The following is a 17,060-nucleotide window of genomic DNA, read 5'->3' as shown; positions in this document are numbered from 1 at the left end:
AAATTATTTGTTTATTTTTGTTACAGATAATTCTCCTTTTCCCCCCACTGATTCCCCCCTCACCCTCCATTCCTGCCCTCTCCCCGGCTTTGTTGTCCATTGTACATGCATACATGCATATAAATTCTGTGGTTTATCTCTATCCCACTACCCCTCTTCTGAGGATTGTCTGTCTGTACCCCACTTCCATGTCTTTGGGACAACCCTATTCCTCAGACTGTTATGTTCATTATATTCCACAAATAAGTGAGATCATATGTTACTTGTATTTCTCTGTTTGGATTGTTTCTCTTAGGATAATACTCTCCAGGTCACACTAAATTGTCTCAAAAAATAAGAGATCTTTCTTTCTTACAGCTGCATAGTACTCCATTGTGTATATATACCGCAGCTTTTTTTATCTTTTCATCTACTGACGGACATTTGGGCTGTTTACAGATCTTAGCTATTGTAAATAGTGCTGCTACGAACATTGGGGTAGATATATTCTTTCTGATTGATGTTTCAGGCTTCTTAGGGTATATTCCTAGAAGTGGGATCACAGGGTCAAATGACAGTTCAATTTTTTATTTTTTGAGGTAACACCATATTGTTTTCCATAGTGGCTGCATCAGTCGGCATTCCCACCAGCAGTGTACTAGAGACCCCTTTTATCCACACCCTCACCAACACTTGTTGTTTGATGATTTGTTGATGGCGGCCACTCAGACAGGTGTGAGGTGATACCTCATTGTTGTTTGAATATGCATCTTTCTGATGATTAGTGATATTGAGCGTTTCTTCATATGTTTCTTAGCCATTTGTATGTCCTGTTTGGAGAAGTATCTATTTAGTTCCTCTGCCCATTTTTTAATTGGGTTCTTTGTTTTTCTTTTGTTGAGCTGTGTGAGCACTCTCTATATATTGGAAATTAACCCCTTATGTGATATATCATTGGCAATTATGCTCACCCATAGAGTGGGTTACCTTTCCATTTTGATGATTGTATCTTTTGCTGTGCAAAAGCTTTTGAGTTTGATGTAGTCCCATGTGTTCATTTTCTCCTTTTTTTCTGTTGCCTTAGGTGATGTATCAGTGAAAATTCTGCTGTGTATGATATTTGAAATATTTTTGCCTACATTGTCTTCTAAAATTTTTATGGATTCACACATCACATTTAAGTCTTTTATCCATTTTGGGTTTATTCTTGTGTATGGTGTAAGTTGATCGTCTAGTTTCATTTTTCTACATATAGCTATCCAATTTTCTCAACACCATTTATTAAAGAGGCTATCTTACTCCACTGTATGCTCTTGCCACCTTTGTCAAATATTAATTGAGCATATTGCCTTGGGTCCATGTCTGGGTTCTCTGGTCTGTTCCACTGGTCTATCTGCCTGTTCTTGTGCCAGTACCAGGCTGCTTTGATGAGAGTGGCTTTGTAGTATAACCTGAAATCGGGTAACGATATCCCTCCAACTTTGTTCTTCTTTTTCAAGATTGCTGTGGCTATTTGAGGTTTTTTTTTTCTTTTTTTCTTTTTTTTTTGTTCCATATGAACTTTTGAAGTATTTGTTCTAGTTCTGTGAAGTACATCATTGGTATTTTGATGGAAATTGCATTGAATCTATAGATTACTTCGGATAGTATGGACATTTTAATGATGTTAATTCATCCAATCCATGAACAAGGTATGTGTTTCCACTTTCTTATATCTTCCTCTATTTGTTTTTTCAATGACCCCTAGTTTTTTGAGAATAGCTCCTATATTTTTTGGTTAAGTTTATTTTTAGTTTTCTTTAATTTTTTGTTTGCCAAGATGGTAATTGAGATTGTTTTTTGGTTGCTCTTTCTGTGAGTGTATCATTGGTGTATAAGAATGCTGTTGATTTCTTGACATTAATTTTGTATTCTTTTACTTTGCCAAATTCATTTAATAAGTCTAGTAAATTTTTGATGGAGTGTTTGGGGTTATCTGCGTATAATATCATGTCATATGCGAATAATGACAGTTTCACTTCCTCCATTCCCATTTGGATCCCTTTTATTTTTTCTTCCTGTCTAATTGCTGTGTCTAAGACTTCCAATACTATGTTAAATAAGAGTGGTAAAAGTGGGCATTCTTGTCTTGTTTCTGTTCTTAAGGGAAATGCTTTTAATTTTTGCCTATTGAGTATGATGTTGGGTGTAGTTCTTTCATATATGGACTTTATTATGTCGAGATATGATGCCTCTATTCCCAGATTGCTGAGTGTTTTTATCAGAAATGGGTGCTGGATGGATTTTTTCAAATGCTTTTTCAGCATATATGGATATGATCATATAGTTTCTATCTTTCATTTTGTTTATGTGGTGTATCACATTTATTAATTTGCAAAAATTGTACCAGCCTTGCATCCCTTGGACGAATCCCACTTGGTCATGGTGAATAATTTTTTTTTATGTATTGCTGGATTATATTTGTTAGTATTTTGTTCAGGATTTTGGCATCTATGTTCATCAGGGATATTGGTCTGTAGTTTTTCTTCTTTGTAATGTATTTTTCTGTTTTTTTTTTTTTTTTTTTTCTTTTTCATTAGAATTATTTTGGCCTCATAAAACGATTTTGGAAGGCTTCCTTCTTGTTGAATATTTGGAAATAGTTTGAGAAGAATGGGTGTTAGTTCTTCTTTGAATGTCCGGTAAAATTTCCCCGTGAAGCCATCTGCGCCTGGGTTTTTGTTTGCTGGGAGAGTCTTGATTACATCTTCAATTTATTTTGTTGTTACTTGTCTGTTCAACTTTTCTGTTTTTTCCTGGTTCAGTTTTGGGAGACTATGTGTTTCTAGAAATTATTTCATTTTGCTTAGATTGTTGAATTTGTTGCCATATACTTGTTCATAATATTTGTTAACGATCCTTTGTATTTCTGTGGTGTCAGTTTTTTACCTATTTCATTTCTGATTCTGTGTATTAGTGTTCACTCTGTTTGTTTCATGGTTAATCTAGCTAAGGGTCCAACAATCTTTTTTATTTTTTCATACAACCAGGTCTTTGTTTCATTGATCCTTTGGATTGTTTTCTTGATCTCCATGTCATTTATGTCTATTCTGATCTTTACTATTTCCTTCCTTCTACTTGTTCTGGGGTTTTCTTTTTGTTTGCTTTCTAATTCTTTAAGTTGTGAGGTTAGATAGTGTATTAGAAATTTTTCTTGCTTCTTGAGGTAGGCCTGTAGTGCTATGAACTTGCCTGTTAAAACTGCTTTCGCTGCATCCCATATATTTTGTGTTGTGTGTTCATTTAAATTGGTTTCCAGGAAGTTTTTAATTTCTTCCTTGAACTCCATGGTAACCCATTCATTGTTCAATAACATGCTATTTAGCCTCCATGTTTTCAAATGTCTTTGCATGTTCTTGTTGGAATTGATTTCCAGATTCATGCTGTTGTTATCTGAGAAGATGTTTGATATGATTTCAATCTTCTTGAACTTGTAGAGACTTAATTTGTGCCCTAACATGTGGTCTGTCTTTGAGAATGTCCCATGTGCAGTTGAGAAGAATGTGAATTCTGTAATTTTTGGGTGTAGTTCTCTGTAGATATCTATTAAATGCATTTGATCTAGTGCTTCATTTAGAGTCTGTGTTTTCTTGCTAATATTTTTTGCCTAGAATATCTATCCAGTGAAGTCAGCGGGGTATTGAAGTTCCCTGCAATGACTGTATTGCTGTTGATTTCTCTTTTGAAGGCCTCCGGAAGATTTTTAATATATGTTGGTGCTCCTATAATGGGTGTATATATGTTTATCAAGGTTCTGTCTTCCAGTTGGATAGATCCTTTTAATATTATGCAGTGGCCTTCTTTGTCTCTAGTTATGACCTTCATTTTGAAATCTACTTTATCTGATGTGAATATTACTACCCTAGCTATTTTTTGCTTTCCATTTGCTTGAAAGATTTTTTCCAATCCCTCACTTTCAACCTATGTGAGTCTTTTGTTGTGAGGGGGGTCTTTTGTAAACAACATATATGTGAGTGATGCTTTCTTTTCCAGTCAGCTTCTCTGTGTCTTTTTATTGGAGCATTCAAACTATTCACATTTAAGGTGACAATTGATATGTACTTATTTATTGCCATTTTTATTTTGTGTGGTTCTATTCTTCTTTCTATTTCTTCTTCTAATTATAGCAGTCCTTTTAGCATATCTTGCAGTGTTGGTTTGGTGTCAATATATTCCCTTAGTCTTTTTTTTTTTTTTTTTTGGTCTGGAAAGCTCTTTATTTGACCTTTTGTTTTGAATTATAGCCTTGCTGGATACTATAGTCTTGGATTCAGATCCTTGTTTTTCTTGACCTTTATTACTTCATGCCCCTCCCTTCTGGCCTTAGTGTTTCTGTTGAGAAGTCAGTTGTGAGCCTTATGGGGTTTCCTTTGTAGGTAACCTGTTGCTTATCTCTTTCTGCCTCTAGGATTCTCTCTTTGTCTTTAATTTTTGGTATTTTAATTACTATGGGTCTTGGTGTGGTCTCTTTTTACTTGGGGCTCTCTGTGTTTCTTGAGCTTGAATGCCTTCTTCCTTCACCAAGTTAGGAAAGTTTTCTGTCACTCTGTTTTCAAATATATTCTTTGATCCTTGCTTATTTTCTTCTTCTTCCAGGACTCCTATGATGCGAATGTTATTACGTTTCCAGTTGTGTCACAGTTCTCTTTAGCTGTCTCTCTGTTTTGTAATTGTGTTTTCCTTTTGGTTTTCTGATAGGTTGGTTTTTTTCTACCTGTCTTCTACATCACTGATCCAGTCCTCAGCTTCCTCTACTCTGCTGGTCAGTCCTTCTAATGTGTTCTTTATTTCTGCTATGTCATTCTTCATTTCCACTTGGTTCGTTTTGAATGTTTCTATATCTTTACTCATGCTGCTGATGTCCTTACTCATGCTGCTGATGTCCTTACTCATGCTGTTGAGCTTTTTCAGTTCATGGCTCTGAACTCTACCTCTGATAATTTGCTTAACTGCATTTCATTGATCTCATCTTCAATAGAGTTGTCTTGTTCTTTCATTTAGGATTTGTTTATTTGTTTCACCTATTTGGCTTTCTCAGTGGGTTTTGGAGCCTGCCAAAATTTCTCTGTTGGTGTTGGTGTTCTGCTGTTTGTGGCTCCCTCTACTGGGTTTGGATGAACCTGGGTGGGACCACGTTAAACAACACTGTCAAGTCTTAATTTCCTGGGTAGATGAGCTAGCCCAGGAAAGGTTCAGTTATCCTCTAGCTTTTTTCTGGGGGCTATTAGTCTCAGTTATTCAGGGACTTGGAATATAGCCCTGGTGTTTTGTGTATGATAATTTTGAGAGGGTGGGATGTATGCTGGATGTAAACGAGTCTCAATTTGGATTTCTTTGCCTCACCTGGAAAAAACTGAAACTCTGAGGGAGGGGCTGCTGATCTTTTCCACTGTTCTGGGAAGGAACAAACTGGCCACCATCCTTTGTGGCCGCAACTCAGCAAAAACTCTGAGTACCCTCCATATTTAGGGTGTCCCCACAGAGTTCCAGTTTGATATGCCCTCCCTATGCCGTAGCCCCAGGTGGGTGGTGTGGCTATTTTAGCACTCTCTTTCGGCCCTCTGCACTGTGGATGGGCTTGGGTGTTCAACCCTGAGGGTGCTGCTCATTGCTCAGAACATTGTTGTCCATGGGCTCCCAGCCCGCCACCCTTTCACATTTCTTTATTTAATTTTATTTTTGTTACAGATGTTTCTCCTTTTTTACTCCATTGACACCCTCTTCCCCATCCCACCCCCTTGCCCCATCCCCGGCTTTGCTGTCCATGTCCAAGTATCTGAATCCAAGACTACTCTACCCAGCAAGGCTGTCATTCAAAATAGAAGGTCAAATAAAGAGATTCCCAGACAAAAAAAAAAAGACTAAGGGAATACTTTAGCACCAAACCAGCACTACAAGAAATGTTCTTCTTTTTCAAGATTGCTGTGGCTATTCAGGGTCCTTTTTGGTTTCATATAAACTTTTGAAGTATTTGTTCTAGTTCTGTGAAGTATATCGTTGGTATTTTGACGAGGATTGCATTGAATCTATAGATTGCTTTGGGTAGTATGAACATTTTAATGATGTTAATTCTTCCAATCCAGCAACAAGGTATGTGCTTCCACTTTTTTATATCTTCCTCTATTTCTTTTTTCAATGGCCTGTAGTTTTCTGTGAATAGGTCCTTTATTTCTTTGGTTAAGTTTATTCCTAGGTATCTTTACTTTTTTTGCCACAATTGTATATGGGATTTTTTTTTTTTTTTTAGTTTCTTTTTCTGTGAATTCATCATTGTTATGTAAGAATGCCATCTATTTCTTGACATTAATTTTATATCCTGCAATTTTGGCAAATTCATTTATTAACTCTAGTAAATTTTTGATGGAGCCTTTGGGGTTTTCTACCTATAGTATCATGTCATCTGTATATAATGACAGTTTCACTTGCTCCTTTCCAATTTAGATCTCTTTTATTTTTTTCTTCCTGTCTGATTGCTGTGGCTAAGACTTCCAGGACCATGTTAAATAAGAGTGGCAAAAGTGGGCATCCTTGTCTTGTTTCTCTTTTTAAGAGAAATGCTTTTAATTTTTGCCTATTGAGTATGTTGTTGGCTGTAGGTCTTTGATATATGGCCTTTATTATGTCGAGATATAATCCCTCTATTCCCAGATTGCTGGGCATTTTTATCAGAAATGGGTGCTGGATTTTGTCAAAGGCTTTTTTAGCATCTATTGATATGATCATGTGGTTTTTATTCTGCCTTTTATTTATGTGGTGTATCACATTTATTTATTTGCGAATATTATACCAGCCTTGCTTCCCTGGGATGAAACCCACTTCGTCATGGTGAATAATTTTTTTGGTGTATTACTGGATTCAATTTGCTAGTATTTTGTTCAGGATTTTGGCATCTATGTTCATCAGGAATATTGGCCTGTAGTTTTCTTTCTTTGTTGTGTCTTTTTCTGGTTTTGGAATTAGAATTATGCTGGCTTCATAAAATGAGTTTGGAAGTCTTCCTTCTTCTTGAGTTTTTTGAAATAGTTTGAGGAGAATGGGTGTTAGTTCTTTTTGGAATGTTCTGTAAAACTCCCCCATGCAGCCATCTAGGTTTGGGCTTTTGTTTACTGGGAGAGTCTTGATTACATCTTCAGTTTCCTTTGATGTTATTGGTCTGTTCAAGTTTTCTATCTCTTCCCGGTCCAGTTTTGGGAGACTAACTGTTTCTAGAATTTTTTTTTAATTTCACTTAGATTGTCCAATTTGTTGCCATATAAATGTTCATAATATCTGTTAACAATCCTTTGTATTTCTGTGGTGTCCATTTTTATTTCTCTTTTTTCATTTCTGATTTTGTATATTTGGTTTTTCTCTCTTTGTTTCTTGGTGAGACTAGCTAAGGGTCCATCAATCTTGTTAATCTTTTTAGAAAACCAGCCCTTTTTATATTGATTTTTTGAATTTTAAAAATTTTTTGGTTTTATTGTCATGTATTTCTTCTCTGATATTTAGTATTTTCTTCCTTCTACTTGCTCTAGTATTTTCTATTTGTTTGCTTTTTAGTTCTTCAAGTTGTGAGTTTAGGTATTCAATTAGAAATTAATGTTGTTTTTTGTTGTGGGCCTGTAGTGCTATGAACTTCCCTCTCAGAACTGCTTTCACTGCATTCCATAGATTTTGTGTTGTGTGTTCATTTTCATTGGTTTCTAAGAACTTTTTAATATCTTCCTTGATTTTTATTGTAATGCATTCATTGTTCAATAACATGCTAATTAGCCTCCATGTGTTCTAATGTCTTGGCATGTTCTTGTTGCAATTGATTTCTAGGTTCATGCCATTGTGATCTGAAGAGAAGCTTGATATGATTTTAATCTCTGAAACTTGTAGAAACTTAATTTGCATCCTAACATGTGGTCTATCTTTGTGAATGTCCAATGTACATGTGAGAAGAATGTGAATTCTGCAGGTTTGGGGTGTAATTCTCTGTAGATATCTATTAAATCTATATGAACGAGCACTTCATCTTTTTAATTTTTTGACTAGATGATCTATTCAGTGATGTCACCAGGGTGTTGAAGTTTCTGCTATGATTGTTTTGCTGTCCTTTTCTTTTTTTAAGTCCTCCAGAAGATTTAAAATATATTTTTGTGCTTCTATATTGGGTGTATATATGTTTACTAAAGTTATATTTTTCTGTTGGATAGATCCTTTCCATATTATGTAGTGGCCTACTTTGTCTCTAGTTGTGACCTTTATTTTGAAATCTAATTTATCTGTTTTGAGTATTGCTATCCCAGCTTTTTTTTTTTTTTCTGTTTGCTTGGAAGATTTTTTCTATCCCTTTAGTTTCAACCTATGTGAGTCTTTTGTTGTGAAGTGGGTCTCTTGTAAACAACATATGTGTGAGTCACGCTTTCTTGTTCAGTCAGCTACTCTGTGTCTTTTTATCGGAGCATTCAAATGATTTACATTTATGGTGATTATTGATATGTACTTATTTATTGCAATTTTTGTTTACTGTGGTTATATTTTACTTCCTATTTCTTCTACTAATAACACCAGTTCTTTTGACCTTTCTTGCAGTGCTTGTTTGGTGCTAATCTATTTCCTTAGTCTTATTTTTGTTTGTTTGGGTAGTTCTTTCTTTGACCTTCTATTTTTAATGATTGCATTGCTGGATAGAGTAGTCTTGGATTGAGATCCTTGTTTTTCATGACCTTCATTACTTCATGCTATTCCCTTCTGGGGTGCAGTGTTTCTGTTGAGAAGTCAGATAGTCAGATGATAGCCTAATGGGGTTATTTTGTAGGTAACCTGTTGCTTATCTCTTGCTGCCTTTAGGTTTCTCTCTGTCATTAATTTTAGGCATTTTAATTATTATATGTTTTGGTTTGTGCCTGTTTGGCTTCTTACTTGGGTCTCTCTGTGTTTCTTGAACTTGAATGTCTTCTTCCTTCACCAAGTTTGGAAAGTTTTCTGTTGCTATTTCTTCAAATATATTCTCTAACCCTTGTCCATTTTCTACTTTTTTGGGCACATCCGTAATGCGAATATTATTATGTTTTCAGTTGTCCCACAGTTATTTTAACCTGTCTCCCTGTTATTGAATTATTTATTCCTTTTGATTTGTGACTAATTTTTTTTTATTCTGTCCTTTTTTTTTTAATTTTAATTTTTTTTTGTTATAGATGTTTCTCCTTTTTTACCCCATTGACACCCTCTCTCCATCCCCCCCATCCCCAGCTTTGTTTTCCATGTCCATTGGTTATGCATACATGCATACAAGTTCTGTGGTTTATCTCTTCCCACCCACTCCCACCCCCTCTTCTGAGGGATGTCAGTCTGTGCCCTACTTCCATGTTTCTGGGTCTACCGTATTCCTCAGACTGTTATGTTCATTATATTCCATATATAAGTCAGATCATGTGAAGGGACCTGGAAAGTATTATCCTAAGTGAAATAACCCAAGCAGAAAAAGAGAAATACCACATGATTTATTCTGTCTTTTTACTCACTAATTCGGTCCTCTGCTTCCTCTACTCTGCTGGTTAGTCCTTCCAATGTGTTCTTCATTTCTGTTATGCCATTCTTCATTTTTTCTTGGTGGTTTTTCATTTCCAATTGGTTGATTTTCAATGTTTTTATATCTGGACTCATGGTGTTCATGTCCTTACTCATGCTGTTTAGCTTTCTCAAGATCATGGCTCGGAACTGTACCTCTGATAACTTGCTTAACTGCATTTCATTTATCTCATCTTTGGTAGAGTTTTCTTGTTTTTTTTTTTTTTTATTTGTTTCTTTGTTTCACTATTTGGCCTATGTCAGTGGGTTTGGGAGTCTGCTCATTTTTTTCTGTGGGTGTTGGTGTTCTGCTGTTTGTGGCTCCCTCTACTGGTTTGCATGCGTGTGGGAGGGCCCATGTTAAACACCACTGTCAAGTCTTACTTTCCTGGGTATATTAGCAATCCCAGGAAAGTTTGTTATTTTCTAGCTTTTTGCCTGGAGGCTATTAGTCTCAGTTACTCTGGGCCTTAGGTGCCCTCTGCTATTCTGCCTAAGAGGATTTCCAGAGGGTAGAACAGATACTTGTTGTTAAGGAGCCTCAATTTCTATTTCTTTGGCTCACCTGAAAGTGGCTGGTTCTCTGGGGGAGGGGCTGCTGATTTTCCTACAGCTCTGGGAAGAAGCAAGCTGGCCACAGTTATTTTTGGCCATAACTACGCAAAAACTTTGAGCGCCCTCCAAATCCTGGGTGTTCCCACAGAGTTTCAGTTCAGTCCACCCTCCCGCTGCCTGAGCCCAAGGTGAGTGGCTGTGGCCAATTCAGTGCTTTGTTCCAGCCCTCTTTACTATGGGGCCACTTGGGATTTTAACTCAGAGGGTGCTGCTCATAGCTAAGGCTGCTGCTGTTTATGGGCTCCCAGCCCACCACCCTTTCATGCCTCCACAATTCTACCAGTGTCTCTGGTTATATGGTCTTTTCTTGCTGTTTTTCTGTTGCTTTTTTCTGACGATTTGTCTTTATTTTAGTTGTAATTCTTGTTTGGTCCTGTGCAATTGTCTGTGTAGCTTTCATTCACTTTACTGCCATATTTTCCTCCCACATGTTTCTCTCTTAAATCATTGTGCAGAATTTGGTTTTCCTATGACGTGCACTATTATTTACATTTTTAAACTTCCATGTTGTTTCCTCTTTGGCAGTGCCAGAAATTGTTCCATAAGTTACAATATTTGTGAATTTGGATTTTCTATTTGACTGATCAGTGGCCACCCTTTCTGAATTTTTATCTCCATCATTGAGCCCTGTTATGTTTTTCTCCAAGGACCAGAAGGAATAAAGTGAGTTCTGGTATAGGTGGCTTTAGCCCTGTGAGAAATTAACTGGAATTTGACCTCCACTGGGAACTGGAAAAGTAACATCCTTCAGCTGTAAATAAGGAGAGACTGAAGCTTCCTCTTACCCCATAAAACTGTACTGCACCTGGCTAACTCTCTGTCACAAACTTGCTAATTATTGCTTCTTTAACTCTGATTATAAAAGGGCTGAAAGTCTGCTACAAGGTGCTGCAGTTCTCCTCTGAAAAGGTTGGCTGCAGTCCCTGAGCAGGTAATAAAGCTCCTAATATTCAAAATTACTTTGTGTCTGAGTGAGGTTGATTCTCCTGGGTTACAATATTTGGAGGCCCCAGCAAGATCACCGCAAGGTCCCCCTCCCTTTGGTGTAGGCCTCCTTGGACTAGGCGAAGGAAGCCTCCATATCCTTCGCCTCAAATTGGCTTTCCATTTGACCACGAGCTTTTTGGATCCATCCTGGGACTTCTGGAGGTAAGGGAAATACCATTCCTTTCCGTATGTTTTCTGTTGTTTCCTTGAGGAACTGTATCGGGTGTTCGGCAGGAGGGACGCCGCAGAACTGCCTCACCCTGGTCGGGAGGGGATGCCTTCCCGGCTCATGGTTTTGAATCCGCTTGTGGATTCGGTTGGTGTATGAATGAAAGTGGGCATTCACTGCTGTTATTGTCTGTCCTTGTGTTGTTATTGTTGTGTGCTGGCTACTTTTCTTTCCTACAGAATGGGGCAAGCCGATTCAAAAGCCCAAACACCGCTCCAATGCATGCTGAATAACTTCTCTGATTTCTTTAAGCGTTCCTGTGACTACGGGAAGCCAGCAGACCCAGGCTTCCTCAGGACCCTATGTGAATTAGAATGGCTGTTGTTTGGCATAGACTGGCCATCTGAGGGGTTATTTAACCTCTTCCTATTGTTTGCTGTCAGAGCGATGATATATAAGGTTCCACACCCTGACCAACAAATATATGTAAATGTGTGGATAGATATGGCCCATGACAAACAGGGCTATCTAAGAAAGTGCCTAGCACCTTCAAAAATGGAGGGGAAAGAAATAAAAGCCAAAATCGGGGGCCACACTATTATGCTAGCCGTGCGGAGACCAAAAGGGGAATTGCCTCTCAAGCAACCCTCAAAGGGCTCAGAAAAACCCCGGAGGAGTCTGCAGCTGGAGCCACGCCCTAAGAACAGGCTCTATCCGGTGTTGCTTGAGGACTCAGAGGACCCAATCGAGGGGCTACTAAATCCTCCCCCTTATCCACAGGGACCTCCTGAGGCCCATTAATAGGCTCCTCCCCCACATACCCATGGAGGAATCCCTTACAGTAAAAGGGAAGAAATCCCAGACTCCCGGGTTCCAATGTTGCCTCTCTGTGAGGTGCCCCCACAGCCAGGGGCACCTCCAGGACAGCGTTATATCTATGTCCCTTTTTTAACTAGTGATTTATACAGTTGGAAACACCAAAACCTCTCCTTTTCGGAGAAGCCCCAAGAATTAATCTCCTTGATGGAGACTCTTTTCTGTACCCATCAACTGACATGGGGCAATTGTCAAAAGATTTTGCAGATGTTATTTATGTCAGAACAGAGAGGGAGAATATATAGGGAAGTGGCAAAAAGCCTTTTGGGGGAAGGGGAATGGGACACCCAAGCATTCCACCAAGAAATAGAGGAACAACTCCCCACACTTCCCCCTAACTGGGATCCCAACTCCAATGCAGGTCAGGAAGCCTTACGCCATTATTACCAGTCTCTGCTTAGGGGGTCTAAGGGTAGCAGCTAAGGAGCCCATAAACTTTAATAAGATACATGAGGTTTTACAGGGCAGGGATGAATCTCCGGCTGCCTTCCTAGAAAGACTTTTAGAGGCCTACTGGACCTATTCTCCTTTGGACCCAGAAGCAAATGAAAATAAACGTATTGCTAACATAGCCTTTGTCTCCCAGTCGGCCCCAGATATCAGAAAGAAATTACAAAAGATAGAAGGATTTGAAGGAAAGAATCTTAGTGATGTTAGAAATTGCTCTAAAAGTCTTCCAGAACAGGGATGATCCCATAATGGGCCAGACAAAGCAGCTAAAATTCTACTAGCCGCTCAGGGCAGAAAAATAACTCCACAAGGTCACTATAAGAACGGACCCCAAGGAAACCAAAAAGAAAAGAAAGGAAGGCCTCCCCTTAACAAGGACCAATGTGCTTATTGTAAAGGAAAGGGACATTGGAAGAATGAATGCCCCAAGGGGATCATGAAGAAAAAGAGAGAACAGGCTAATGACTCCCCTGGCATCCTCTTCAAGGACCAAGAATGAAGAGGCCAAGGCTTCTACAAACTTGGCCCTCAGGAGCCTACGGTAACTTTGACAATTGAGGGCCAACCGATTTATTTTCTAGTCGACACAGGGGCCACTTACTCAGTACTCAAAAAGCCCCATGGACCCCTTACCTCTGAATGGACCTCCATTATAGGAGCTACCAGGAAGCCCAAACCCTATCCTTGGACACGGGCACAAATCACTGACCTAGGTAAGGGGACTATAACACACTCCTTTCTAGTCATGCCAGACTGCCCCTACCCTCTCCTTGGAAGGAACCTGCTGCAGAAGCTACAGGCCACTATATCTTTTGCAAATGGAGAATCCACCCTATCTATAGGGGAGATACCACAGACAATTATGGTGTCAGTTACCATATCAGAGGAATACATACTATATGAAGGGGACCCTGAGAGACCAAATAACTAGAACCTATTAAGAAAATTGCAGGATGAAATTCCAGGTGTATGGGCCGAGACTAACCACCCAGGCTTAGCTGCACACCAACTGCCAATATTTGTTCAACTCTTGAGTTCTGCTACCTCCATACGGCAATATCCAATTCCCCAAAAGGCTAAGGTTGAGATTGCTAAGCATATCAGAAGACTATTATAGGCAGGTATTCTCCGGTCCTACCAGTCAGCCTGGAACACACCCTTATTGCCTGTGAAGAAGCCAGGGACAGGAAACTATCACCCTGTCCAGGACTTATATGAGGTAAATGTTCGGATAGAAACCATACATCCTACTGTGCCTAATCCTTACACCCTTTTGAGCCTCATACTGCCCTCTAGGACCTTCTACATGATCCTGGACCTGAAGGATGCCTTCTTCTCCCTGCCTTTATCACCTTTGAGCCAACCCATCTTCACCTTTGAATGGACGGATTCTGAGGGGGGATTTTCTGGACAGTTGACATGGACCCGCCTGCCACAAGGATTTAAGAACTCCCCAACGCTGTTTGATGAAGCTCTCAGCAGGGACCTCCTCAGCTTCTGAGAAAGCCATCCACAGGTAAGCCTTCTACAATATGTAGATGACCTCCTTCTCACAGCCTCTTCCTTGCAGGAATACCTAGAAGTGACATGAGCCATCCTAGAGGAACTGCAGAAACTAGGTTACCGAGTATCAGCCAAAAAGGCTCAACTATGCACATAGGAGGTAACCTACCTAGGATACCAACTAAAGGAAGGTAGGAGGTCCCTCTCAAACAGCAGGATTGAAGCCATCCTCCAGATCCCGACTCCAGCCACCAAGAGACAGGTACGGGAATTCCTAGGGGCTATTGGATATTGCCGAATATGGATTTTAGGCTTTGCGGAAATAGCAAACCCACTATATTCCAGAAAGGGCATGAACTTATTTGGACTGAGACAGAACAAAAGGCATTTGAGGAACTCAAAAGGGCCCTAACCTCCGCTCCAGCCCTAGCCTTACCAGAGATCACCCAGTCTTTCCAGCTCTTTGTAGCTGAAACAAGGGGAATTGCAAAAGGTGTCCTAACCCAAACCCTAGGGCCATGGAAAAGGCCAGTGGCCTATCTCTCTAAGAGACTTGATCCTGTCTCTTCTGGCTGGCTAAACTGTATGAGAGCCATTGCAGCCACAGCGCTCTTACAAAGAAACTCAGAAATTAACTTGAGGACAGGACCTGCAGATTATAGGGGACCACACTACAGAAGCCCTCTTGAAGAGCCCGCCAGACTAGTGGATCTCGAATGTGAGGATCACCCAATATCAGGTTCTACTGCTAAACATATTCTAGACTTAAAACTAATGGCTCATTCAGCTGTTGCTAGATGCTTGGCCTGCACCAAAGTAAACGAAGGCCCACCCATATCCCCAGCCTCGGGAACCCGTGGATGCAGATGAGAACCTGGACAACATTGGGAATTAGACTTCACTGACATGAAAATTTAACTACAAATATTTACTTGTCTTTATTGATACTTATTTGGGATGGACTGAAGCATTCCCCACAAAAGGGGAATCTGCTCATATCATCATCAGGCATCTACTCTCTGGGATCATTCTTCGATTTGGCCTTCCCTTAGCATTGGGGTCCGACAATGGTCCGGCATTCATTGCCAAAATATCTCAATTACTAGCAAAAACTGTAGGGATAGATTGGACATTACATTGTATTTACAGGCCCCAGAGTCCAGGACAAGTAGAAAGGATGAATAGGACTCTAAAGGAAACATTAAGCTACACTTAGAGACGGGCAAAAATTGGGTAAGTCTCTGGCCCTTTGCACTAGTGTGCACCTGTTGCTAAACTCACCCCATTTGAAATTATGTTCCGGCGACACCCGCCCATTATACCTAAACTTAGTTCTGTACAGCTTGCTGAATTTCAGAACCGAAATCTCTTAAAGACCTTACAGGCTATTCAACTTCTTCAAGACAAGACTCAACAGCTCCTTCAATGACCTGAAGGACAACCTCTGCCATCCCCTACTCATAAGTACAACCCAGGACCGGGTTGTACAACCCATGGCCGGGACAATGTGTAAATGCCACATTATGCCTGTCCCAAAAACCTGCCCCCAAATCTGTCCTGTGGAACAGCGGCTGACTATTACTGCAGATCCTGGGGATGTGAAACTTTGGCTTTAGGCTGGGGTCTGGGGAGAAGAAATGACCCTCTAATACATTTACACAGGCATATCACTCCCTGACCTGGAAAATGTTATGATCCTGAAAAATGTAACCCGACCACCATACCTCTTCCTCCAGCAAGGTGGTTTATGTGCAGCACTAGGGGAAGATAGCTGTTTTTATGCTAATAGATCAGGAGTCATCAGAGAGAGTATTCAGGTTCTTAGAAAGCACCTCGCAGAATGGGCCAGAAATGAAGAGGCCCCTAATAACTGTTTTAAAAATCTCTATAACTGGTCCCCTTGGCTCACTACTCTTCTCTTTGCTCTAGCAGGCCCCCTCATACTCCTATTTCTAGGACTGTCATGTGGACCTTTAATTACAAACAAATTAATAATTTTCATAAGAGAGAGGGTCCAATCTGTCAAATTATTAGTCCTAGCCTCTCATTACCAAAGGTTGCCATTAGACGAACAACAGAAATCAAAGATTTGATCTGTACATAAGACCAGTGGGGAATGTTATAGGTGGCTTTAGCCCCACCAGAAATTAACCAGAATTTGACCTCCACTGGGAATTGGAAAAGTAACATCCTTCAGCTGTAAATAAGGAGAAAGTGAAGCTTCCTTTTACACCATAAAACTGTAACTGTTAAGAATATATGTATTGCACCTGGCTAACTCTCTGTCACAAACTTGCTAATTAGTGCTTGTTTAACCCTGATTCTAAAAGGGCTGAAAGTCTGCTAAGGGGTGCTGCAGTTCTTCTCTGTGAAGGTTGGCTGCAGTCCTTGAGCAGGTAATAAAGCTCCTAATATTCAAAATTACTTTGTGTCTGAGTGAGGTTGATTCTCCTGGGTTACAACAAGTTCCTATGAAAGACAAACATTTTGTACCACCACCTTTTCTCTCTGTTAGGATTATTACTTGATCTAGGATTCAGTATTAAAATAATTTTTTTTTTTTGCCATTTCCACTGGATTTTTTTCATCTTTCTTTGGATGACTCCAGGACCCCTGGCTGCCCAGTTCTAAGAGACTCTAAAGATCCTCTAATTTAACTCCTTTATTTTCAGATCAAGAATCAAGGCTCAGAGAGGTAAAGTAATTTGATTAGGTTCACCCAGTCAATTGATAGCAGAATCAGGCCCAAACTCAGGAAGCCTGACTTTCCTTTTAGGTACTCTTTGTATGATACCACTGTGCATTATTTCCTCAGTGATTATTCTAGGGCAAAGCAAAACTTGGGCACTGAGTAATTTACAGTTTCTTTCCATCATTGGCATGCCTTCCTGAAATGATGGAA

At 39.6% G+C, this 17,060-nt stretch overlaps 1 protein-coding gene across 1 annotated transcript in view; it reads left to right on the top strand.

Moving 5' to 3' along the window:
* GUCY2F (guanylate cyclase 2F, retinal) overlaps window positions 1-14,156 on the top strand; it is a 203,578-nt gene extending 189,422 nt beyond the window's left edge. Inside the window, 1 exon segment of the mRNA XM_036270053.1 lies at window positions 13,952-14,156. Within this exon segment, the coding sequence (XP_036125946.1) occupies window positions 13,952-14,156 (205 nt within the window).
* Window positions 14,157-17,060: the final 2,904 nt, after the last annotated feature.

This window comes from Molossus molossus, unplaced genomic scaffold (genome assembly GCF_014108415.1).
Source record: "Molossus molossus isolate mMolMol1 unplaced genomic scaffold, mMolMol1.p scaffold_m16_p_2, whole genome shotgun sequence".
NCBI classification, from domain to species: Eukaryota; Metazoa; Chordata; class Mammalia; order Chiroptera; family Molossidae; genus Molossus; species Molossus molossus.
The sequence above is the reverse complement of the archived record's forward strand: the minus strand, read 5'-3'. Positions and strand labels throughout refer to the sequence as shown.